General features: G+C 40.0%; 1 protein-coding gene across 2 annotated transcripts in view; it reads left to right on the top strand.

Moving 5' to 3' along the window:
- ADRA1A (adrenoceptor alpha 1A) overlaps positions 1–21430 on the top strand; it is a 41453-nt gene that overhangs the window by 3697 nt on the left and 16326 nt on the right. For both annotated transcript variants that reach the window (XM_032229315.1, XM_032229314.1), the window contains exon 3: positions 677–2346. In XM_032229315.1, coding sequence (XP_032085206.1) covers positions 1452–2346 — 895 coding nt within the window. In that variant the 5' untranslated portion in view covers positions 677–1451. The remainder of the gene's footprint in view (positions 1–676; positions 2347–21430) is intronic.

Raw genomic sequence — 21430 nt, 5'->3', positions numbered from 1 at the left:
TATTACCGAGCCCAGGGCTAAATTCAGATATTTCAAACAGATGATACCAATCCCTGATACCAATCAATCTGTTTTGATTAGACCAAATAAAAACTAGGCTGCAAGGAGAATCCCATACATAGGGTTTGCAATTTCAGCCATGCATCTCAGATCACAAGGGGAGCTTTCTGCTCTCCTTTCAAGTTAGCATAAGGCTCATTTGTAATGTAGAGCAGGAAGAGAAACCACTTCAATATTGGTTCTCTTATGTTGCAAACTAACATGGAGATGTCCATGATTTCTTCTTAATATAAAGTTGCAGAATGTTTTGCTTGCAAAAGAGTTAACTGAAAGAAATCACACATAGATCTGCTTGTTCTAAAGGACCTAATGTTGCCTTTCCCCGCTCCGCCCCCCCCCCCGGGGGGGAGGCTGCAGTGTAATCAATGGCCAATTTGTCAGAGATCAACATTTTTGTTGCCCAGGATTCAGAGGTGTGATTTGATGAAAAACCATAAAAAGCAATCAGGCTGAGAAGCATCAATTGATGAGCAAGCAGTGTCAACAGCAGTCTGTATGCAATGATATTAACTCAGTAAAGTTTGATTCCTAATTTTGGGGAAATGTTGCCATCAGGATATTTGCTCAACCAGAAGTCTGGTGTTTGAAATATGTTTTCTCCTTTTGACCTCTTTAGGAAACAACTCATCTGTCAAACAGAAGAGCACAGATCTCCATCTCCTCCGAGTTCCTAGCAGGTCCATAACCATTGTTTGTTAAAAGGATTATATGCTGGGTGAAGGTGTCACCGTTTTACCATTATTACAGCTTCTTGGAATCACAAAGTTAGTCATGGATGAAAAGACTAGATATTGAGAAGTGTCAGCCAGAGTGACAGACAGCAATCTTCTTTCACCTGGGAGGATTTTTCAAAGTCAGAAGAAGACATAAAAAAGAACAAATAATACTCTGCTATTATTTGTGTTGCATCTTTCCATGAAGAACTTTTAAAGAGTCTGGAAGTTGAAGTCCTTTCTACCACAGCAACTTTCCTTGCTTAGTAACAAAAAGCATCTGGTGGCTCAATGGGCATTATTTTAAAAGAAAGAGGTCTTTAGTCAGTCTTTAATATGGTTTCATCATCAAACACCCAGCAAGGTATGATAAACACCAAAGAGACTGTTCTAAAGAGAACCATTCTAATTGCTTTGGAATTATTTTTGGGACAAGAAACGCCTGTGTTTTTCTTCAGAGCAAATGCAAAAGAAGAAATGTGGATTTTCAAATATGTTCATTAGTCAAGGGTTTGGCTCTCTCCTCTGCATTTATAAAGCCAGACTAGTATTTCCAATTAGTTTCTATCTACAATGTGGAAATAAAGCTTCACCCAACACTACCAAATATTTGCTCTTGGCTCTTTCAAAGAAAGGGCAGCGAGAATCACAAACACACTGGATGTACATTAACCAGTTATGATAATGGGACTGACCTCTGAGAACATCTCTGCCCTTGACTGCTTCAATTGCACTCAGACTGTGGAGCAATTAAATATTTCCAAGGCCATATTATTAGGAGTCATCTTTGGAGGTCTGATTGTTTTTGGGGTCCTGGGCAACATCGTGGTTATCCTTTCAGTGGCCTGTCACAAACATCTGCAAAGCGTAACCCATTACTACATTATCAACTTGGCTGTGGCTGATCTCCTCTTGACTTCTACTGTTCTCCCCTTTTCTGCTATTTTAGACATTCTGGGCTACTGGGCTTTTGGAAGGATCTTCTGCAACCTCTGGGCAGCTGTTGATGTTCTGTGCTGCACAGCTTCCATCATGAGCCTTTGTGTCATCTCTATAGACCGATATATTGGAGTCAGCTACCCACTGAGATACCCAGCCATAGTGACTGAAAAAAGAGGTATCCTGGCTCTGCTGTGCGTGTGGGCATTGTCAGTTATGATATCCATAGGTCCTCTCTTTGGCTGGAGACAACCAGCTCCAGAAGATGAAAAAAACTGCCAGATCAACACTGACCCAAGTTATGTCTTATTTTCTGCTCTTGGGTCCTTCTACCTCCCCCTGGTCATCATACTGGTGATGTATTGCCGGGTATACGTGGTAGCCAGAAGAGAAAGCAAAGGATTGTCGTGTGGCCTGAAGACTGAGAAGTCCCATTCAGAAGAAGTGACTCTCCGCATCCACCGCAAGAACAACACTGAAGCTGCAGGAGCTACCCCTACCACCAAGCACAAGTCCAATTTTTCCATAAGGCTTCTAAAGTTCTCTCGGGAGAAGAAAGCAGCCAAAAGCTTGGGAATAGTTGTGGGATGTTTCATCCTGTGTTGGCTTCCTTTCTTTTTAATCATGCCAATTGGTAAGTAAAATATAAATACACCGGCCAATGAGAATGTGAGGTTGTGGGTTGAATATCTGAGATTCTAGATGAGTTCTTCATCTGATGTGAATGAGGAATGTCTGAGTTGAATCAGATATAGGGATAGGGTAACTTATGAGGTAAGAGTGATGTTATTTTTGTACTCCCCTGTTCTTTTCTCTCTACTGTTGAGAATGCACATACACAGAGTTAAGCAGCTAGGTGATTATTGGTACTATCTAAAAGAAGATGGGATTTTGGCACTGGTCAGAGGGATCTAGATAAGGCAGAGGATGATTCTCGTTTTTGATCAAAAATTCAGGTATCACATCCTGTTTAAGTCACAATGAAAACAGGAGATGATCAAACAAATGAGGCTCACTGGGCATCATTCCATGAAATTTCCATACTTGTGGAATTTACTTTTTAAAACTAGGATATTGAGCCCAACCATTCAGAACCTGTAAGGATATATATGGTCTTAATTAATAACAGAATGCCTCTGAGAACATAATCAGGCTAGGAATTTGTGATCCCTGGACCAAAGCCAAGTTTACAATTCCTTTCACCCAAAACTCCTCCCCTTGCTTCTTCTCAAATATGTATTATTATTTTCAGCAACTTGGTTTATAGGCAACGATCAACTAATCAACTGTTTTGATGGTTAAGTAAATAGCAAGAGTTTTTGACTTCTGATCTTCTGCAAGTCACCCAAACATCTATCTATCTGCACACAACTATCCCACATCTATTTGGCATTAACCTTTCACAAAGTCCAGGTTACATTTGAGTAAATCTTTGAGTAAACATACACAGAACCAACCTTCCAAAGATTTACTGTCAAGACAGAGCTTTGGATTGCATTGAACTTGTCTTACTCTCATTTGTAAGGAATTGTCTTTTCTGTGATTTTCAAAAAGTTTATTTTTCTATCAAATGTATGAAACCTATTTATGAGGGTTTATCAAAACTATTTTAGCACCTGTTGCTGGAGAAAATTGTATAAAAAGTCATGGACAGCCCAATTCAAACAACACTAGCTAAGGGGAGACATCTTAAATTTTTCTTTTATCTACGTTGGGTTGTAAAAAAAAAAAGACATTAAAAATGAGTAAGATGCCAGTGAAAGGTTTTAATGTATGCATTTCAGAAATGAAAGTAAGCAATTGCACAAGCAAAATTTATCTGGAAACAGTTCAAATCCTGCTTTCAATGGATGTCATTCCCAGCTTAGAAGGAATGTTGATTTTTGTTTTAAATGCTGAATATGATAAGGTTGAGGTGTCCTACTCAATCTCCTTCAAACAGCTCACTTGCCTTCCATAATTTACACCAGGGGACTTCAAACTTGGCAACTTTAAGACTTGTGAACGTCAGAATTCCTCAGCCATTCATGCTGGGTGGGGAATTCTGGGAATTGAAGTCCACAAGTTTTAAAGTTGCCAAGTTTGGAGATCCCTGACTTAGACATTTGGAGGGCAATCATACTGTTTGGATACAGCTTAGGTTAGAGTCCACTAACAAATAAATATTTGTTAATTTAAATGCTAAGCAGTTTAAGAAAAAAGCTGAATGTAGAAAGGGATTCTTCTAGAAACGCATAGCATTGGATTTAAGAAAAAGGAGCAAAATTCTTAAAAAATGGTGTTTTAGGTCAGTCTTCAACTGCCTGATTATTGCCAAAATGTGTGGAGGTAAGAGACAGCAGAACAATAATAAGAATTTTAACAACAGTGAAAAATAGCAATTAGCCATGTTAATGTAACAGAGGTGGAAATAGCTTCTCGGCTCATAGATCTGTTGATTTAGTAGCCACTTTTCTAGTTAAGATTTCTGATCGGGTGGAATCCTTGAGTGGATTCATAGATCTCAAAGAAATAATTTATATATAGGAGTCTATGTTAATGCCCAGAATTTCTTTGTTTAAAAAAGGCACCTTTTCTTTGTAATATTTACTAGATTTTTTAAAATCTAAAACTTTGATATGAAAGTCAGTTTTAATTACAGCCAACTCACTTTGGGGAACAAATTTCATTATAAACTCAATAGACTGTGGTTGTGTCATTTGGTAGCTGTAAGTGCAGATGGTTTACTTGGTGATTATTTGAAGTTTTTCCTTAATGGAGTTATGAAACTATGTGTTTCCAGATATATAATGTGTGCATTTTGTAAGATATATGAGCTGTTGTTTCTCAAGAATGCTGCAGTCTATTGTGGATGGAAACTGTTACGGGAATTCAGCAAATCACACACCCACAACTGTGATGGACAATCCTAGCAATGCTTTTCAGCTTGGAGTCAAAATAAGTGTGTTGAACAAATCATATCAAATATTTCTGATTTGTATAATTATCATTCGTGTTGTCTGTGGAGATTCTCAGTCATCCAGGTCACAGTTGTCTCAAAGTTGCTTTCTTCTTCAAAAGGTAACTCAGCTATTTTTTTCTTTGAGGAAGAAGGGAAAGGAAAAAAAAGAGAAATCTTCTTCCTCCTCAAAGAAAAAAATAGTCTTGTAGATTTTTGAACAAAAAAACACCTTTGAGCTAACACTTGTCTTTTAATTTTTCTTATTCAAAACTCTGAGAATTATTTTTTTCCTCTTTTAAATGATTTCTGCTACATCAATTATAATTTAGACCTATAATAAAATATAGATTTCTACAAAGCAAAATAAAAAAATGGCCAAGAACTGCATACAATTCTTCTTCCTATTTTGGAAATACTCTGAATGAAACATCTTTTACAAATTCTGGATATTGAATTAGTTCTAGTTCATACTCGATAGAGCTTTAAAATTGCCAGCTTGTAAATCCTACGATGTGGTCAACCATGCCCAAAGGGGTGGATGGATTAAGCAGTTTTTAAATGCTGGCATCTTATTCTGGGAAGTACAAATGCCAAGAGTGATTTAACAAAGTTCATGAGATGCAGCCCGATTCAATTAATTTAAAAGAGAGGTTAATCTACTTTTGCTTAACTTTATTAAATTCATCGTACCTAGTTTGGGGTTGAAATACAAAAGAGTAGACAGAAATAACTGAAAGGAATACTTTTAAGAGAAAGGGTTAATTGGAATGGCAGGGTTTCATTTAATACAAACAGTATGTTTTGTAATCCATTTTATTGTTTTATTACTTTCAAATACGAAACTCAGTTTGGAAAAAAATTAGGCTTTGGTAAAAATTCTAAATTCCCTTTCATCTATCCTTAATTAATTTCAAGGACTTGTGTTCAACAAAGTTCACCATCTTAGTAATTTAAATATTATTTAATTTCAGATATGTCCTTCAATTATTTCCATCATTATTTTCAAGATGAATTTTCAGGATCATTCTTTTTTTATATTAATATTAAATTGTTTAGCAACCTCAGGAAATGCCTTTCTGTAGATTATCTGTTCATCAGTAGTTTTTATGTCAATGTTTTTACTTAAACACCTTTGGAAAGTCTGTAATTCAGTTCAACAAAGGAATCTTACTGTATTATTTTCTTCCTACAAAAACAATTAACTTATCTTTAAAATCTTCCTTTATGTACACATCATCAAACAGTGAAATCATTAAATCCAAAGAGTGGCAGTTTAGTAATCACAATTTGGGATTGTGTGAACAGCTGCTACAACTAAATATTATGATTAGAATGTGTATTAGAAACAATTGACTGCTCGGTTTATTTATTTTTTCTTCTTTTAAAATTATTGTTTATCATTAAAGGCAAATAACAAAGAAAAGTTAATGATTAAGAAATACTGCCAATGAATCTGTTACTCTAAAAATAAAAACATAGTAACTTGGAAAGTTTGTTCTTTAAAGCAATAGCAATAGCACTTAGACTTATATACCGTTTTACAGTGCTTTGCAGCGCTCTCTAAGCAGTTTACAGAGTCAGCATATTGCCCCCAACAATTTGGGTCCTCATTTTACTCACCTCAGAAGGATGGAAAACTGAGTCAACCTGGAGCCTGGTGAGATTTGAACTGCCAAATTGCAGGCAGTCAGCAGAAATAGCCTGCAGTCCTGCACTCTAACCACTGTGCCACCACGGCTCATGTTTAAATTATTTTTATTTATTTATTACATTTATTTGATGCCCATCTCACTAGAAGGTGACTCTTATGTTCTAAGGTTTAATAACATGTGCATGCTAGTAAATTTACAATTGTTGCTTTAGCAGCCATCATGTACATTTACTTCTAAAAAGTAATTGCATTATTTATAATTACTAAATTCATAGGAATCCACTGTTAATGCATTTATTGATGACTTTTCTACTTGGTTGAAGTCTTAGAGATGTTGACTAAATTTGCTTTCATGTTGTGGTTTTGAATTTGGCATCACATGTGAACCTACTCCATAGTTTTTTACTAAACAAATTGTGTTGAAACAAACCATTGCTATGTCCAGCCTTGGAATTCATTTCAGCAGTGCTTATGTTAGAGATGTTTAATCAGGAGGTGAACAATTACCCCAATCAAAGAACTGCTAAGTAAGGCAACAATAAACAACCCAATCAAAAAACCACTCCCACCAACACTGACAGAACAAGCCAATAGAATATGAATAGAGAGTAAAGCCCACTCCCATACTAGCACTGGTGATGTTACATACATAGCTTGGGTAACCAATTTAGTTGTATTTAAGTACAATGACAATAAAGATTATACTTATAATGAAATCTTTGCAAGAAAACAATCAAGGTCAAAGAGCACCAAGGAGCACCACGTCAACCCTGAGCTATGAATATTCTCCTTTATTGACATGTTTCTATGTACAGATAGTCCTTCACTTACAACCATTTGTTTAGCAATTGCTTAACGGTGTAACAGCACTGGTGGGGGGAAGTGACTTACAATGGGCCCTTGCATTCACACCATTCAGAGCATCCCCATCAGTGGTGGGTTCCAGATCCCATTGCAACTGGTACGGTGCAGTGGGGCTGGGAGTCCACCACATGAACATGTGCAGCAGGTGCACATACAGGTGCAGTGCACACATGTATACTTACCGCCTGTGATGCTCCACAATGCCTCCGTGACACTCCAGCTGCTCGGTGGAGCATTGTGCAGGCACTGTACGCTTCCGTGCGTGGAAGCCCCAAACAGCTCAAATACTGGTAAGGAGCATGGGTGGGCAGGCAGGCCCTCCAGAGCACCATACCAGAACGGTACCCGGTGTTCCCAGCAAGCACCGGTACGTCCGTACCGGGGCGTACGGGTCGTAGCCCGCCACTGATCCCCATGGTCACATAATCAAAGTTCATGCAATTGGCAACCCACACATATTTATGAAGGTTGTAACATCCTGGAATTATGTGATCATCATTTGTGACCTTCACAGTTGGCTTCTGACAAGCAAGGATAATGGGAAAAGCTGGATTTGGTTAACAACTATGTGATTAACAACCACTGTGGTGATTAATTTAACAAGCACAGCACAAAGGTTGTAAATCAGGTGTGACTCACATCACAATGCTCCCAATTTTGGTCATAAGTCAAAGACTGCCTGTACTTTCTTTCCAGTCAACCAGGTTAACTAACTTGAAAGGTTGATGAGCCACGGTGACACAGTGGTTAGAATGCAGTACTGCAGGCTACTTCTGCTGAATGCCGTCTGCCTGCAATTTGGCATCTCAAATCTCACCAGGCTCAAGGTTGTCTCAGCCTTCCATCCTTATGAGGTGGGTAAAATGAGGACCCAGATTGTTGGGGGCAAATATGCTGACTCTGTAAACTGCTTAGAGAGGGCTGGAAAGCACTGTGAAGCAGTATATAAGTCTAAGTGCTATTGCTATTGATTAAAATAAGTAGAAGATAACTATAAGATTATCCAGAGATTTCTATAACTTAATCTTGACATGGGACTCTCTTTTCTTTTGGTAAGAAAGCAAGCCTTCAATTTTGATTATTTTTTTCCCTTTCAAATTCTAAGAAGCTTCCAGAGAGGCTCCATTTAAACCATGTAGTTCAAGAGCCATAATCAAATTTCACTCTCTCTTTAGAGCAATCAGTGAAGTCTGGCAAATATCCTGAGGGTAACATAGCTAAGTTTCAACAAAGGGAAGTCATCACAAGGCTAATTCTGTGGGACCTAGCTGTCATAATATTGGAATGTGGTTGCCAAGAAATCATAAGCATGTGCCAAAAAAAAAAAAGATTAGAGACATAGTGTTCCCTTTCCCCCCTCTGTGAATAGGCCACCTGAGTAAAATTCTTGCTGTACAAGTTCTTAAATGAAATGCTTCTCATTTTGAAATTTAAACCCTCATAACTAGGAGCCATTCCTTATAAGGATTATAAGGACAGTCATCTACAGAATTTCTATCTTTGCATCATCCACATTACTTTAGAACAGTGTTTCTCAACCTTGGCAACTTGAAGATGTCCGGACTTCAACTCCCAGAATTCCCCAGCCAGCGAATGCTGGGGAATTCTGGGAGTTGAAGTCCGGACATCTTCAAGTTGCCAAGGTTGAGAAACACTGCTTTAGAATCGCATTGTTTGTCTTTCTTCTCAAATCTGGCCCTTGACAAAGGCCACACGGCATTACTACTACTGATCTGAGACACAAACTACAGTAATGGCAAGATTCCTGTAAGGAGATCTTGTAGGCTTCTCAGCAGGGGTGGGATCCTAACAATTTAACAACCAGTTTGCTGAGCACGCACTTCACGCAGTTTAGAGAAGACTTACCCTCAGGATTACTGCTTGGAAAGGAAATGTGTGATTCAGCTGAGAAGATAAAGGTAGGTAAAGCACAGGGGCGGGTGGGCCCACTTGCAAACCAGTCTGCTCCCATCTGGGCTTCAGAGCTCCTGGTTTGGCCCAACCAGTCTGAACTAGTAGAATCCCATCCCTGTTTCTCAGTAACTTCTAAGATCTCTCTGTGATGGTGTGCAAGATTATTATTTAACTGAGAGCAACATCAGCTTTGGAGTAGAATACCAGGGGGTTTCCTTCCAAAATTTGAAAGTATTGGGACAGTAATTGGATAGAGCCAAGACTTAGCTTTATCTGAAGAGAGATGGGTAGTTAAGAAGTATGAAATATAAACAAATAAATAAACATCCAGGTCAATTATTGTAGGAGGAGGAGGAGAGGCAGAATCTGGGGGTGGAATCAAGAGAGGAAATGGTATGGCATCATTATGTTGCCACAAACAATCCAAGTCCAGCCTCCTTTGAATTCTGTTGACTCGTATTTAGCGACAATTTAGTATTGACCATTAATTGACTAGATTTTGTGTATAGGCTTGAGCAATAAATCTTTTGAAATAGAACTCAACATGTGATCCCGATTCCTTGCACATGGCAGTTACAGATCTAACAGTTCATATAACATGCTAATCTTGGTTAATTTTTTGTGGCTTATTAGTATGAAATAGTTATGATGTAGAGTTTTCTGCAACTCAGAAAATTAGTTAATCTTGGTAGGCAATTTAAGCATCTTATATTATTTCATCCACTATTGGTTTTAATTGTATTCACTGTTAAAATTAAATTAATGAATAAATATAGGGAATATCATCAGTCCTCATGTCTTAAAGCATTTTCCCTGTGCAGTTACATTTCAGGGGGGAGAGAGTTTCTGACCAATTTTGGAAAGGCTGGGAATCTGTTTCCAATATTTGTTCTTGGGAAAATGCACAATTTGGGGACAGTGCTCGGATTTTTCCAGTGGTGGTATTCTGCCGGTTCGCACCGGTTTGGGTGAACTAGTAGTGACAGCTGTGCAAGGCTCTGCCCATCCACCTAGATGCCATCAAGGACCTTCTGCACATGTGCAGAAGGTTTGGCATATGCCCAGTCTAGCGCGCTCCCACAACCAAACCAGTAGTGAAGATAAGAGGATACCATTACTGGATTTTTCATGGCATACCCTAGTGGGCTGGATCCTATTTGTTTCCCCCCTTTTTAACTGTCCTTTGTTTCAGCAGATCAGGATATCTCATTACTCAATCTCAAATATATTGTATATAATACCAATATACTGTATATATCAGCATAATATACCAGTATATAATATACCTCATCGTTATGACTTTTTTCACTCAGGAATAGACCACACTTAGGCACAGAAAGTATATTTGTTCCTTCCTGGCTTCTTAGTAGGTGTTAATTCAAAATTCTATTTTCTATTTAAGAAGGCCAAGGTTGGCCAAAACTAAATACATACATACATAGAACATACGGTTCCATTGCTCCTACTGTGTTTGTTCTGTCTTCCGCAAATGAATAATTAGCATATTCATTTTTTAACCTCTGGCGTCATTGGGATGTGAATTGCCTTCTGAGTTATGAATGGAAATGAAGCACAGGAGGAGGGGCAGAACAGGGGGATGGAAAGGCAAGCAATGCAAAATCAGTTTTGCCCAACAGTTAGGATGAAGGCTTCTCCACCAAACTGATCTCACAGATTGTTATAATGATAAAATTAGAGTGACCAGATGATGAGAAGAGCCCAAACCATAACTTTGGAGAAAAGGTGGGCTTTACATAATGATTATGTGCCATTGTATCACTGTCAACTTAGCAACTTATTGACATGACAAACTGCCTACTTTTTTTATTTTTCCAATGGTGCATCCAATCCCTTTGTAACTTACTCTATCCACCTTGCTGCTGATCATCCTCTTCTTCCCTTTCCTTCCATTTCCCAGCACCATAGCCTAATTTATAAAATAATAAGGCATTAAGCTGATTGTTAAAGCTGGCAAGTTTAGGAGTAGAACATTCAAATGAAGATACACACATTCACAGATATTCCTGCCAAGACACTTTCTTCTCACTGCTTACCATGTCAATGTAATTTCCCCTCTACATTGCCTTTTGTTCAACAGCTCAATAAATAATAGATGAAATTCAAACTTCTGAAACTATTTCACTCCCTTGAATGAGAGAAAGTGATGCATTTTATCACTCCAAGCACTAAACCATATTTGGGATGGAATGTCCTCAATCTGTGGGTGCTTTCTTTCACCTTTAAAAATAGAAATGCTAATATATTTGTTCATCTGTTTATTGATTTATATCCAGTAGCTTTCATCTTACCTTTCCCCCAGGAGATAAAAATAATATGCACAGGATAATGTCCTTTTTTTCCTCTTCATATAGCAGTATTTTGGGGGAGACAGAGCCAAGGAAACATTATTTGCTCAGAGTTACCTGATATGATCCTGAATGTCCTTCATCCTAGTCCCAGGGGTGGGATTCAGCTGGTTCGGACCTGTTCGGGCAAATGGGTAGCACCGACGAACAGCTGGAAGCCAACCAGTTCGCTCCGACGATCAGTTTGGCCCGCCCACCAGCTCCTGGGCTTTACTTACCTATATCCTCTCAGCTGGTTCACGCAGCAGAGCAGATTGCTGCGCCTCAGCTATGCTGCTCCCCAGAAGTAATGTGGAAGATAGGTTTCATTAAAACTACTGATGTGCACGGAGCACGCATCAGGCATGGGCACATGGGGAGCACATGTGCATGTGCAAAGCACGCAATCACCAAACCGGTTGTTAAACCAGCAGGATCCCACCATTGCCTAGTCCAGGGGTCAGCAAACTGCAGCTCTGGAGCCGCATGTAGTTCTTTCCTCCCTCTGCTGCGGCTCCGTCACCAGTCGACACCACAATTTTGAGAGGAGCTTCTGATGGTGGGGGTGGGGAGAAGCACAGTGCACCAGGAGAAGACTCTATGGCAAGGGGAGGGTTTTTCAGTTGTCTCCACAATTGATAGGGCTTTCAGTTATGACAGGTAGAGGAAAGAGTATGCTGCGCTAGGAGGAGACTCTATGGTGAGGGAACTGAACTTCCGGTCAGCTCCAGAATTGAACAGGGGGCTTCCAGTTAGGAACTTTGTGGCTCCCGGTGTTTTCTTTTCTGTGGGAAACAGGTCCAAATGGCTCTTTGGGTGTTTACGTTTGTCGACCCCTGGCCTAGTCCAACAGCTTAACTATCATGGAACAGTGGCAATCACAATCCTCTATAAGGATTCTCCCGTGAAGGTTTTGGATCAATCCCATCAGGTGCATTCATTAATAGGACTATGCAAAGATTCAGATTTAAAGGCAATCTGATTGAATCATCCTTTCCAATTCCATCCTCAAGGTCATTTAGCATGCTAAATTGAATCAGGTGCCTTGAATCAGTTGAGAGATCTGATGGGCTGCTGAGCATAAGCCTCCATCCTTTTATCATGTCTTCAAAACTTTTTGATTCAAGGGCATAAATTGTAAACTTGAAGTAGCTTGACTCTTTGAATTAATGAAAATTTAAAATGAATTGTACTCTCCTAATAATTGCATTCTTCCAGTGGATTCAATAGGAAGGCGAGAGATTGCAAAGTATAAATATCGTATGCTTTTAAAGGCCCAGTTCTTGCCAGCATCATCCAGTGCTTCTAAAGAACTTGAATTCTCTCACATCTTCTATCTTAGACCATGACTTAAGAAACTGAGTTCTCTTCCCTTTATCCCACTTAGGATTTTTCTGCCAACTTTTAGAGTTTCCCAAGATTTCATGGGAGGAAGTCATGACAGGGAGATCTTGGTATGTAGCTTCATCGTGCTTCTCAAGATGCTGTCTCTGGAATCCTCTACTTCTGCAGACATGCTTGGCAGCATCTGGATTCTAATCATTCTTCCATCCATTTTCATGAAGTTTTATGGCAAGGTTCATTTGCAAAAATAAATTGAAATGAAATAAAAATAGAGGAACTGCTCCACAAGAGCAAAGACATCTTGCTTTGGGAGCAGACTTAATCTATCTTTCTAATGAAAAACCCAAAACAGTTTGTGGGGGGGAAAGGGGTGGAATGAGATGCCATAAATCTTGAAAAGATTCAAAGTCATCTAATGCTTTGGGTTTTGTTTTGTCTTGTTTCTGAGAGCCATTGCAACCAATGTGTGCTGTCTGGGTCTTTTTAACCTCCAGACCAAAAACAAGGACCATTTGCTATATACCATTCTAGGCAGAAATTAACATATTCCAGATGGTACATCATGTTTAAATGCTATTGATAGGTGGGGGTGATCATTCAATTGCACTCTTTCGTTTTGCTTATTCTTGCCAACTTTGGATACATCATAAACTTGAATGTCATCAGCAGCTTTACTATTGTTGACTATGGTGGACCATAAAGGGCCAGAACAGGAAGGGAAAAAGAAATAACATTCCAATTTTAAGACATAGAATAATAGCCTTCCAGTTTTGTTAATATTTCCTGAGGCAGAGATTTTAACAAATTGAACTAAAATGCAGTATGTAAACAAATGCATTATCTATAATGTACCATTATTTCTCTTTTAGATCCTTTCATAATATAACTACAAGAGAGAGGGGAGGAGGGAGGGAAGGAGAGGGGGGAAACAAGCCATTTGAGGGGAAATGAATTAAAAGCTGCTAATTTCCAGTTGTGTCCAATTTTGTGGGGTGATGCTCATCTCCATTTCTTAGTCAAGGGAAGCCAGCATTGTCTGAAGACACTTCCATGGTCATAGTGGCCAGCATGACTATATGCTGGGGTCATGGAATGCTGTTACCTTTCCAACTAGGTGGTATCTATTTATCTATTCACATTTGCATGTTTTAAAACTGCTAGGTGGGCAGAAGCTGGGAGCTTCCCCTGTTGCCCAACACTTGGGTCTTGAACCCGGACCATCAAGCTCAGTGTCTTTAACCACTGAGCCATTGCGCCTCCTGCTCTGAATGCTTAAATATATACCATTTTGCAGTTGTTCTGAGCTCCTTTGCAGGGTAGTAGAGAATACTGTGCTCAGTTTTATTTGCTTTTACCTTTTTGTGTGTGTGAATTGATTTGTCCCTGATCTGAAAAAACTTCACAAATGAGTCCCCCCCAGGACTGAAGTGAGATACAGGAAGTCAGGAAGAATACTTGAATGTGCCTACACATTTGTTAAGCTACATAGAAAAGTGTCTTTACTTATTAATAGAAGAAGACAATGGAAACTACTTGACTTTCCATTCCAGAAGTCCAAATCCTATAAGTAGCCACTGAGAAGATCCACTCTCATGTTCCCACCACACTGATCTCTGGCAATTGTGTGAAAGCGAGAGAACATCTTATGATGCAGATCTTGTTCTTTAGAGAGATTTAAAAGACTCGAGACTAATGGGAAAGGTTGCGATGTGATCGGAATGTTCTATCTACGATGCCTGATTCACACATGAAAGTTCCCATTTCTTGCTACAGCTACCACATAAATAATGCTATTTTAAGAAGCCAGGAATCTATTAAAGCAGTTGTTTCATCAAAGGATATAAGACAACAGCTAAGGAGCTAGCCAGCTTCGTGAATACGACTGTGCAATTGTTCATTTTAAACCATGAACATCTTGCTGGTTCGACTAATTGCGTCATTTATCTAAACTCTATTAGGGCAAACAATTTTTTAGTAAGCAGTGAGCTAAGAGAGGATTTAGGAGAAGAAATTAGCGAAGCAGCCATTGAACGTGGCTTAAGGGAGGGGAGATGGCAAGATAACATTCTGTACAGCTTGGGTCAGAACTGAAGGAATACAGAATAATGGAGATGCAAAATTTCTGCACTATTGCAAATTATTAATAATTGTGTAATTTGCCTTTGTTTCTATAAAAGAAGGACTGCAATGTAATTCTGGCTGCAATATACCTTGCAGCCAGAATATGTCCATTCATTGGTCTTGCCAACCACCCACAGATTATAATGATCTATTCCCCATCTCATCTCCAATGTTACCTCTTTTCACCCCAATAGACCATTATTCTCTCTTAGCATTGTGATTTGCTTATCTTATTACAAAGGAGGAGGAGGAGGAGGAGTCTGGCAGAAGCAGCCTTCTAGTGCTCCTGCCATTTCCTTTCAATCAATCAATCAATCAATCAACCAGAATAGAGCTGGAAGGGACCTTGTATGTCTTCTAGTTCAACCCCCTGCTCAAGCAGGAGACCTTATACCATTTCAGACAACTAACTGCTCAGATTCTTCTTAAAAACCTCCAGTGATAAAGCACCCACAACTTCTAAAGGCAAACCATTCCACTATTTGTTCTCACTGCTAGGAAGTTTCTCCTTAATTCCAAATTGCTTCTCACCTAATCAGGTTTCCATCCATCATTTCTTGTCTTGCCTTCTGGTGCTTAGGAAAATAAATTGACCCCCTTCTATTTGTGGCAGCCCCTCAAATGCTGGAATACTGCTATCATGTCAACCCTATTCCTTCTTTTCTCTAGATTAGCCATATCCAGTTCCTGCAACTGTTCTTCATATGTTTTAGTCCACAGTGAAGAAATTGTGCTACTTTAATTTCAACACCCAAATCTTCAGAGAAGACAAAGCAGGACCCACAAGAGTTTACAGCATTTTTCTTTCTAAATTTCTAGCCAAATTCGTTGTAGTCCTCAAGTTGTTAAATCCCATCCTGTTCATAAAAGAGAGTTATAAATGCTAATATAAGTTCTTGCCAAGTCCAAATCAAATAACCTCGCCTATGTTCATTAGCCCAATATATTTTCTCCCTCCCGCCCAAACTTTTCCCAGCCTGGAGACAACCAACTTGTACAACCTGATTACACAGCACATAATTCAACTTTGGGGGTTTCTGTGGTGTTAGCTACCAGCTTTTCTGACTTCAAAATAGGGTTGGATCAAGTCATGGGGGATCAATGGATGTGAGCTTTGATTGCCTCTCAAGGTCACCAGCTGGAAAAGTGGGCTTCTAAGTTAATTGGCCTCAATGAGAATAGACTGCTGGGGGAAGGGTCTGATCCACAAGGCACTAGATATGTTTTCATCTGCTTCCTTTGTGAGAGGTTAAACATGTGAGAAAAAAATGTCAACCTAATTCAACTAATCAGATGGATTTCAGCTAAGGATACAACTGAAAGCTATAAGCATAGATGAACCTACCCAAAGTTGATTTAGCGCCTTTTCCTACTGGTATCTAATCATGGTACAAGCATGTCCTGGCTATGTATATTTTTCACCATTGCACGACATTGCCTTTATCTTATCCAAAACACAAGGGTGTAGTGGATCATCTTCATTTGTACCAATGTTAAAACAGCATTTCCTCATTATTCTAGCACCATTTAAGGAAAATCTTGGAGTGTGCAAAATTCTCCAGGCCTCTTAACCTTGGAGGGAAAGCAAAGGATTTCAGTAGTTTGAAGCAGAAGCAGTAGTGGGTTGCAGGGGGTAGGCCCCAGTACGCGCATACCAGAGCCAGCCTGGAGCACCGAATACCATTCCGATACAGGGCTCTGGAGGGCCCAGCCGCCCGCCTGATGTCCTTACCAGAGTTTAAAGGCTTTTGCAGTTCTGCGCAGGCGCCTGCGCAACGCTCCACAGAGGAGCTGGGCTGTCATGGAGCATTGCGGAGGCACTTGAACGGGATTTGCAACCCACCACTGAGCAAAAGTATTAGAGAAAGGATAAGAATCATCCACAAGGACAGCAAATTTCAAGCAAATACAGATATGGAATAGCTCAGTGGGACAGATAGGTACAGCGGTGGGGAAAGGCTTTTAAAGAGCTCTGGGAGTTTTCAAATCCAAAGAGGAATCCTCCACAAAACTTCTTCTTGGTCGCATATATCCCTGCAGGATCCAATCTGGGTTAGTCACAGTGGTGAAATTCAGATTTTTTTTACTACCGTTCTGTGGGCGTGGCAGGGGAACTATACTGCAAATTCTGCATTCCCACCCCACTCTGGGGCTAGCCAGAGGTGGTATCTGCCAGTTCTCTGAACCGCTACCGGTTCTCCAGAACCTGTTAGAACCTGCTGAATTTGACCCCTGGTTAGTCACCCGGACCAGAGGTTTAGTCTTCCAAGTTTTCAGACTTTTTCTGGAGCCCTTCCTTAGGGAACTCTCTAGCAGAAGGTTAGAGAGAACTTCCATGAGGATTGGCTCCAGCACAAGCCCAAAAGCTCGATAGATTGAACTTCTGCTCCAGCTGACCAATCCAGATTGCATCCTGTAACATTATCATGGAACATGTATGTTTGCCTTCATTCATATATCCCTTTTAACCAGTGGTAGGATTCAGACGGTTTGCACCAGTTCAGATGAACCACTTGTGAAATTACCCTCCCACCGCTATCAAAGTGGATCCTGGGCACTGCACTGCATTGCAATGGAGAAACAGGCAAAAGAGTAGCTGGTGCGAGGGAAGGAGGAGGCTGCTTTCCCTCTTTCTTCTTTCTGATCCTCCTCCTTTCCTCCTTCTGGCCGCTCCATTGCCTGTTTCTCCATTGCAGTGCAGCACCCAGGATGCACTTTTATAGTGTGTATGTTGGGGGGGGGGGTAATTTAACAACTGGTTCACCCAGGATCAGGTTGGCTGTCATGGGAGGTTCATCCCATATATGTAGCGGAGCTGGAGGACAGGGATGGGCCACACCTCCCACAACAGCCAACCTGACCCTGGGCGAACTGGTTGTTAAATTATTTGAATCCCACCCATTGCTTTTAACTCCATGATAGAGCACTTGGCATTAGCTAGTCTTCATTTTTCTTGCATGACGCCCTGTGGGACCAGCCAAAGGACAAATCCACAGGGCAGCCCAATTGTGCATGAAGTTAAATCAGCATGTGCAGTTCAGACACGGTTCTTTGAATCTGGCATTCAGTGACAACTACTTACAGTAACCCATAGAAGATCTTGGCACAATGTCATTCTTTTCCTTTCAGATATGTAGCCTGGTTCTCAGATTTCAAATAGGCAAGGGAATAAATTGTGTTAGTGCTAAAAATGGCTGTTTGTTTGGAGATAGGATGACTTGCAACGGTGTGTGTCCATATTGGGCTCGCCCGGCCACCAGTCTTTGGGACATTTGTGTGATCTCAGTTACACCGTTACTTGTTAGGTTGGCATGGTGTTCAAAAATAATATTTTTTTTAAAAAAAAAAGAGTGTGAGAGTAATTAACAAACTTTCAATTAAGTTTTCATCTGGGCCTTACAAACTCAAGCAATTTCAGAACGGATCATTGTTCAAAAATAACATAATGATTTTACAAGAATTGCACTCTTTTTGGTAAATGAGACTTTTGTGGGGGCTTGTCCTATGCAATTTTGTTTAGAAAAAGCTGGGGGAGTTGTTGTTTCATTTTTGAAGAGCTGATACTTAAGAGATCATTGTAACAGCAGTCAGATAAATGCAGGGATGAAATTCAGCAGGTTCTGACAGGTTCTGGGGAATCGGTAGCAGAAATTTTGAGTAGTTTGGACAATTGGCAAATGTCACCTCTGGCTGGCCCCAGAGTGGGGAGGGAATGGGGATTTTGCAGTATCCTTCCCCTGGAGTGGGGTGGGAAAGAAGATTTTGTAGTATCCTTCCCTGCCACGCCCACCAAGCCACGCCCACAGAACCAGTAGTGAAAAACATTAATTTCACCACTGGATAAATGGGGTGGTGGTGAGAGGGGGCTTTTCAAGGTCAGGGAATCATGCCACTAATTTTCATACTAATAACAATTGAATTAAGAATAATAAGAATGGAATCAAAGTTGCCGTGTTGAATTAAGGTTCTTACTAGCTCATCAACATAATCAAAATGGGTTACCTTACAGGTAGTCCTTGCTTACAACCATTTTTTTTGAAGTTATGATGGTGCTGAAAAAGGAGACTTATGATTGGTCCTTGAAGTTGTGGCACCCTTGCAGTCATGTGACCATGATCTGAGCACTTGGCAACCATCTCACACTTAAGATGGTTGTCGTATCCCCTGGTCACATGATGGCTGTTGGCAAACCTTCCTTCCAGTTTCCCATTGCACACCCTGCCTTACCTGCCTCCTACTCTGCTTGTGAGCTATGTGGGACTTACTTAACGACATGTGAGCTGCTCTTGAAGTGCCAGGATCACTGTTGCTAAGCAATGCGGTCGCATGACATCGTGCTTTACAACAGCATTACTTAGCAACAGAAATTCTGGCCCCAATTGCCTTCCTTAACCCATGACTACCTACATTCTATTTCAGATCAAATTAGCAATATTAATTAACGGGAGAATTCCTGGCTTAATGAAGCACTTGTGATGTTAAAGTAGGAGAAGCAAAAGCCCTATGCATCCTGAAAATAAATATATAAATAAATATATATATGTATGTATGTATGTATGTATGTATGTATGTATGTATATGTTTTCTGAGGTTTTCGCGGGTGTTAGTATGTAGGTCTCTAGTTGTTCGGGTTTTCTCCCGCGTAGAATTGGAGATGCCTTGGCGACGTTTCGACGAAGTCTCATTCGTCATCTTCAGACTACTTCAGGCTTGGTGTTTCCAGGAGTAGTGGAACACCAAGCCTGAAGTAGTCTGAAGCAGACGAATGAGACTTCGTCGAAACGTCGCCAAGACATCTCCAATTCTACGTGGGAGAAAACCCGAACAACTAGAGACCTACATATATATATATATATATATATATATATATAGTATTTTTCAGAGTATAAGACGCACCGGAGTATAAGGCGCACCAAGGTTTTGAAGAGGAATTTTTTTTTAAAAAAAAAAAGGTTTTTGCACTCTGCAAACCTCCCCAAAAAGGCCCTTTTTTCGCAAAAACGGGCCCATTTATTTTCTAAAAAATTGCATGCATAACCTTTAGGAGGCTTATAGAGTTCCCGTTTTTTACTCATTTCTGCCCTCCCCAGCCCCCAGGAGCTCTTTGAAGCCTTCTACAGTCTCTGCACAGCCATTTTGGTGAAAGGGGTTGGGTTTCAGGAGACAAAAAATGCTGTATTCAGTGTACAAGACACACCCAGTTTTTCAGCCTCTTTTTTGAGGGAGAAAGGTCCATCTTATACTCTGAAAAATACAGTGTATGTATGTACTGTATGTATGTATATAAGTATGTATGTATTATTTTCTTATTAAGAAATTAGTTTTGAAAATGGAATTGCAATGTTCTCAAAGCGCAACATTAACAGGAATAACAATGTTTTACTATATGAAAGAAACATGTTTTGTCTGCAGAAAGATTTGGGAGCAAACCTATGTTTCCCAGATAAAATGGATCAGAAAACATGTCATGATAAATATTTCTTTGACCCTGTAGCTCAAGGCAGCCGGCTTTTCTGCATCCAAGGATGCACTTAATTGTTAATATTATTACTCCGGAGGGAGCAATAAAAACTCCTTTAAGTATTATGACAAAGATATGAACAAGCTGAACAAGGCTGGATGTTTTCAGCCCTGTCGGGAATAAAAGATGGAAATTGATGTGTTGTGCATCAGAGAGGCATCCACTTCTATCCTTGTTTTGCTTAAAAGTAGCAAATATAACACTCCTGAAAATATTGTTGCTGCTAAATCGCAAGATGCTCTACCACAGGTACACTAGTCAAGCTATTCTCCAAAGCACCTGAGGTCAGGACAAGAAGCAATGGGTGGAGACTAATCAAGGAGAGAAGCAACCTAAAACTAAGGAGAAAAGTCCTGACAGTGAGAACAATTAATCAGTGGAACAACTTGCCTCCAGAAGTTGTAAATGCTCCAACACTGGAAGTTTTTAAGAAGAGGTTGGATAACCATTTGTCTGAAGTGGTGTAAGGTTTCCTGCCTAAGCAGAGGGTTGGACTAGAAGACCTTCAAGGTCCCTTCAAACTCTGTTATTCTATAATCTATTCTAAGACTTGGGGTAACCAATGGGGCTCAAGAAAGTCAGGGTAGAGGTTGCAACTGTGTGATCAAAGCTCAACCCTTTTAAAATGTGTTGAATGGGGGGGGGGGAAACCCACGAAGAACAGGTGCACAGACAGAAATAAACCATGTTGGTGCAATGGTTACAATGCAATATTGTAGGCAAACTCTGCCCACAGCCTGGAGTTCAATTCTGATGGGGCTCAAAGTTTTACTCATCCTTCCAAGGGCAATATAACATTGTAAACCATCCAGAGTGTGCTGTAAAGCACTATGGAGTGGTATATACAATAAATCTAAGTACTATTATTATTACTATTCCCATTTTGACTTTTGTGATTGCCTCCGACATACCGGTATGTGCAATTATTTCCTCTATACAGTCTCAAATACCTCCAATTTTACAACCGTACACTGTTTTTGGAAATCATTTTCCCAAAGCACATTATGACAGTAATGA

The sequence above is a fragment of the Thamnophis elegans genome, chromosome 13 (genome assembly GCF_009769535.1).
Source record: "Thamnophis elegans isolate rThaEle1 chromosome 13, rThaEle1.pri, whole genome shotgun sequence".
NCBI classification, from domain to species: Eukaryota; Metazoa; Chordata; class Lepidosauria; order Squamata; family Colubridae; genus Thamnophis; species Thamnophis elegans.
Note: the sequence above shows the minus strand (reverse complement) of the source record. Positions and strands in the feature narration are given on the sequence as shown.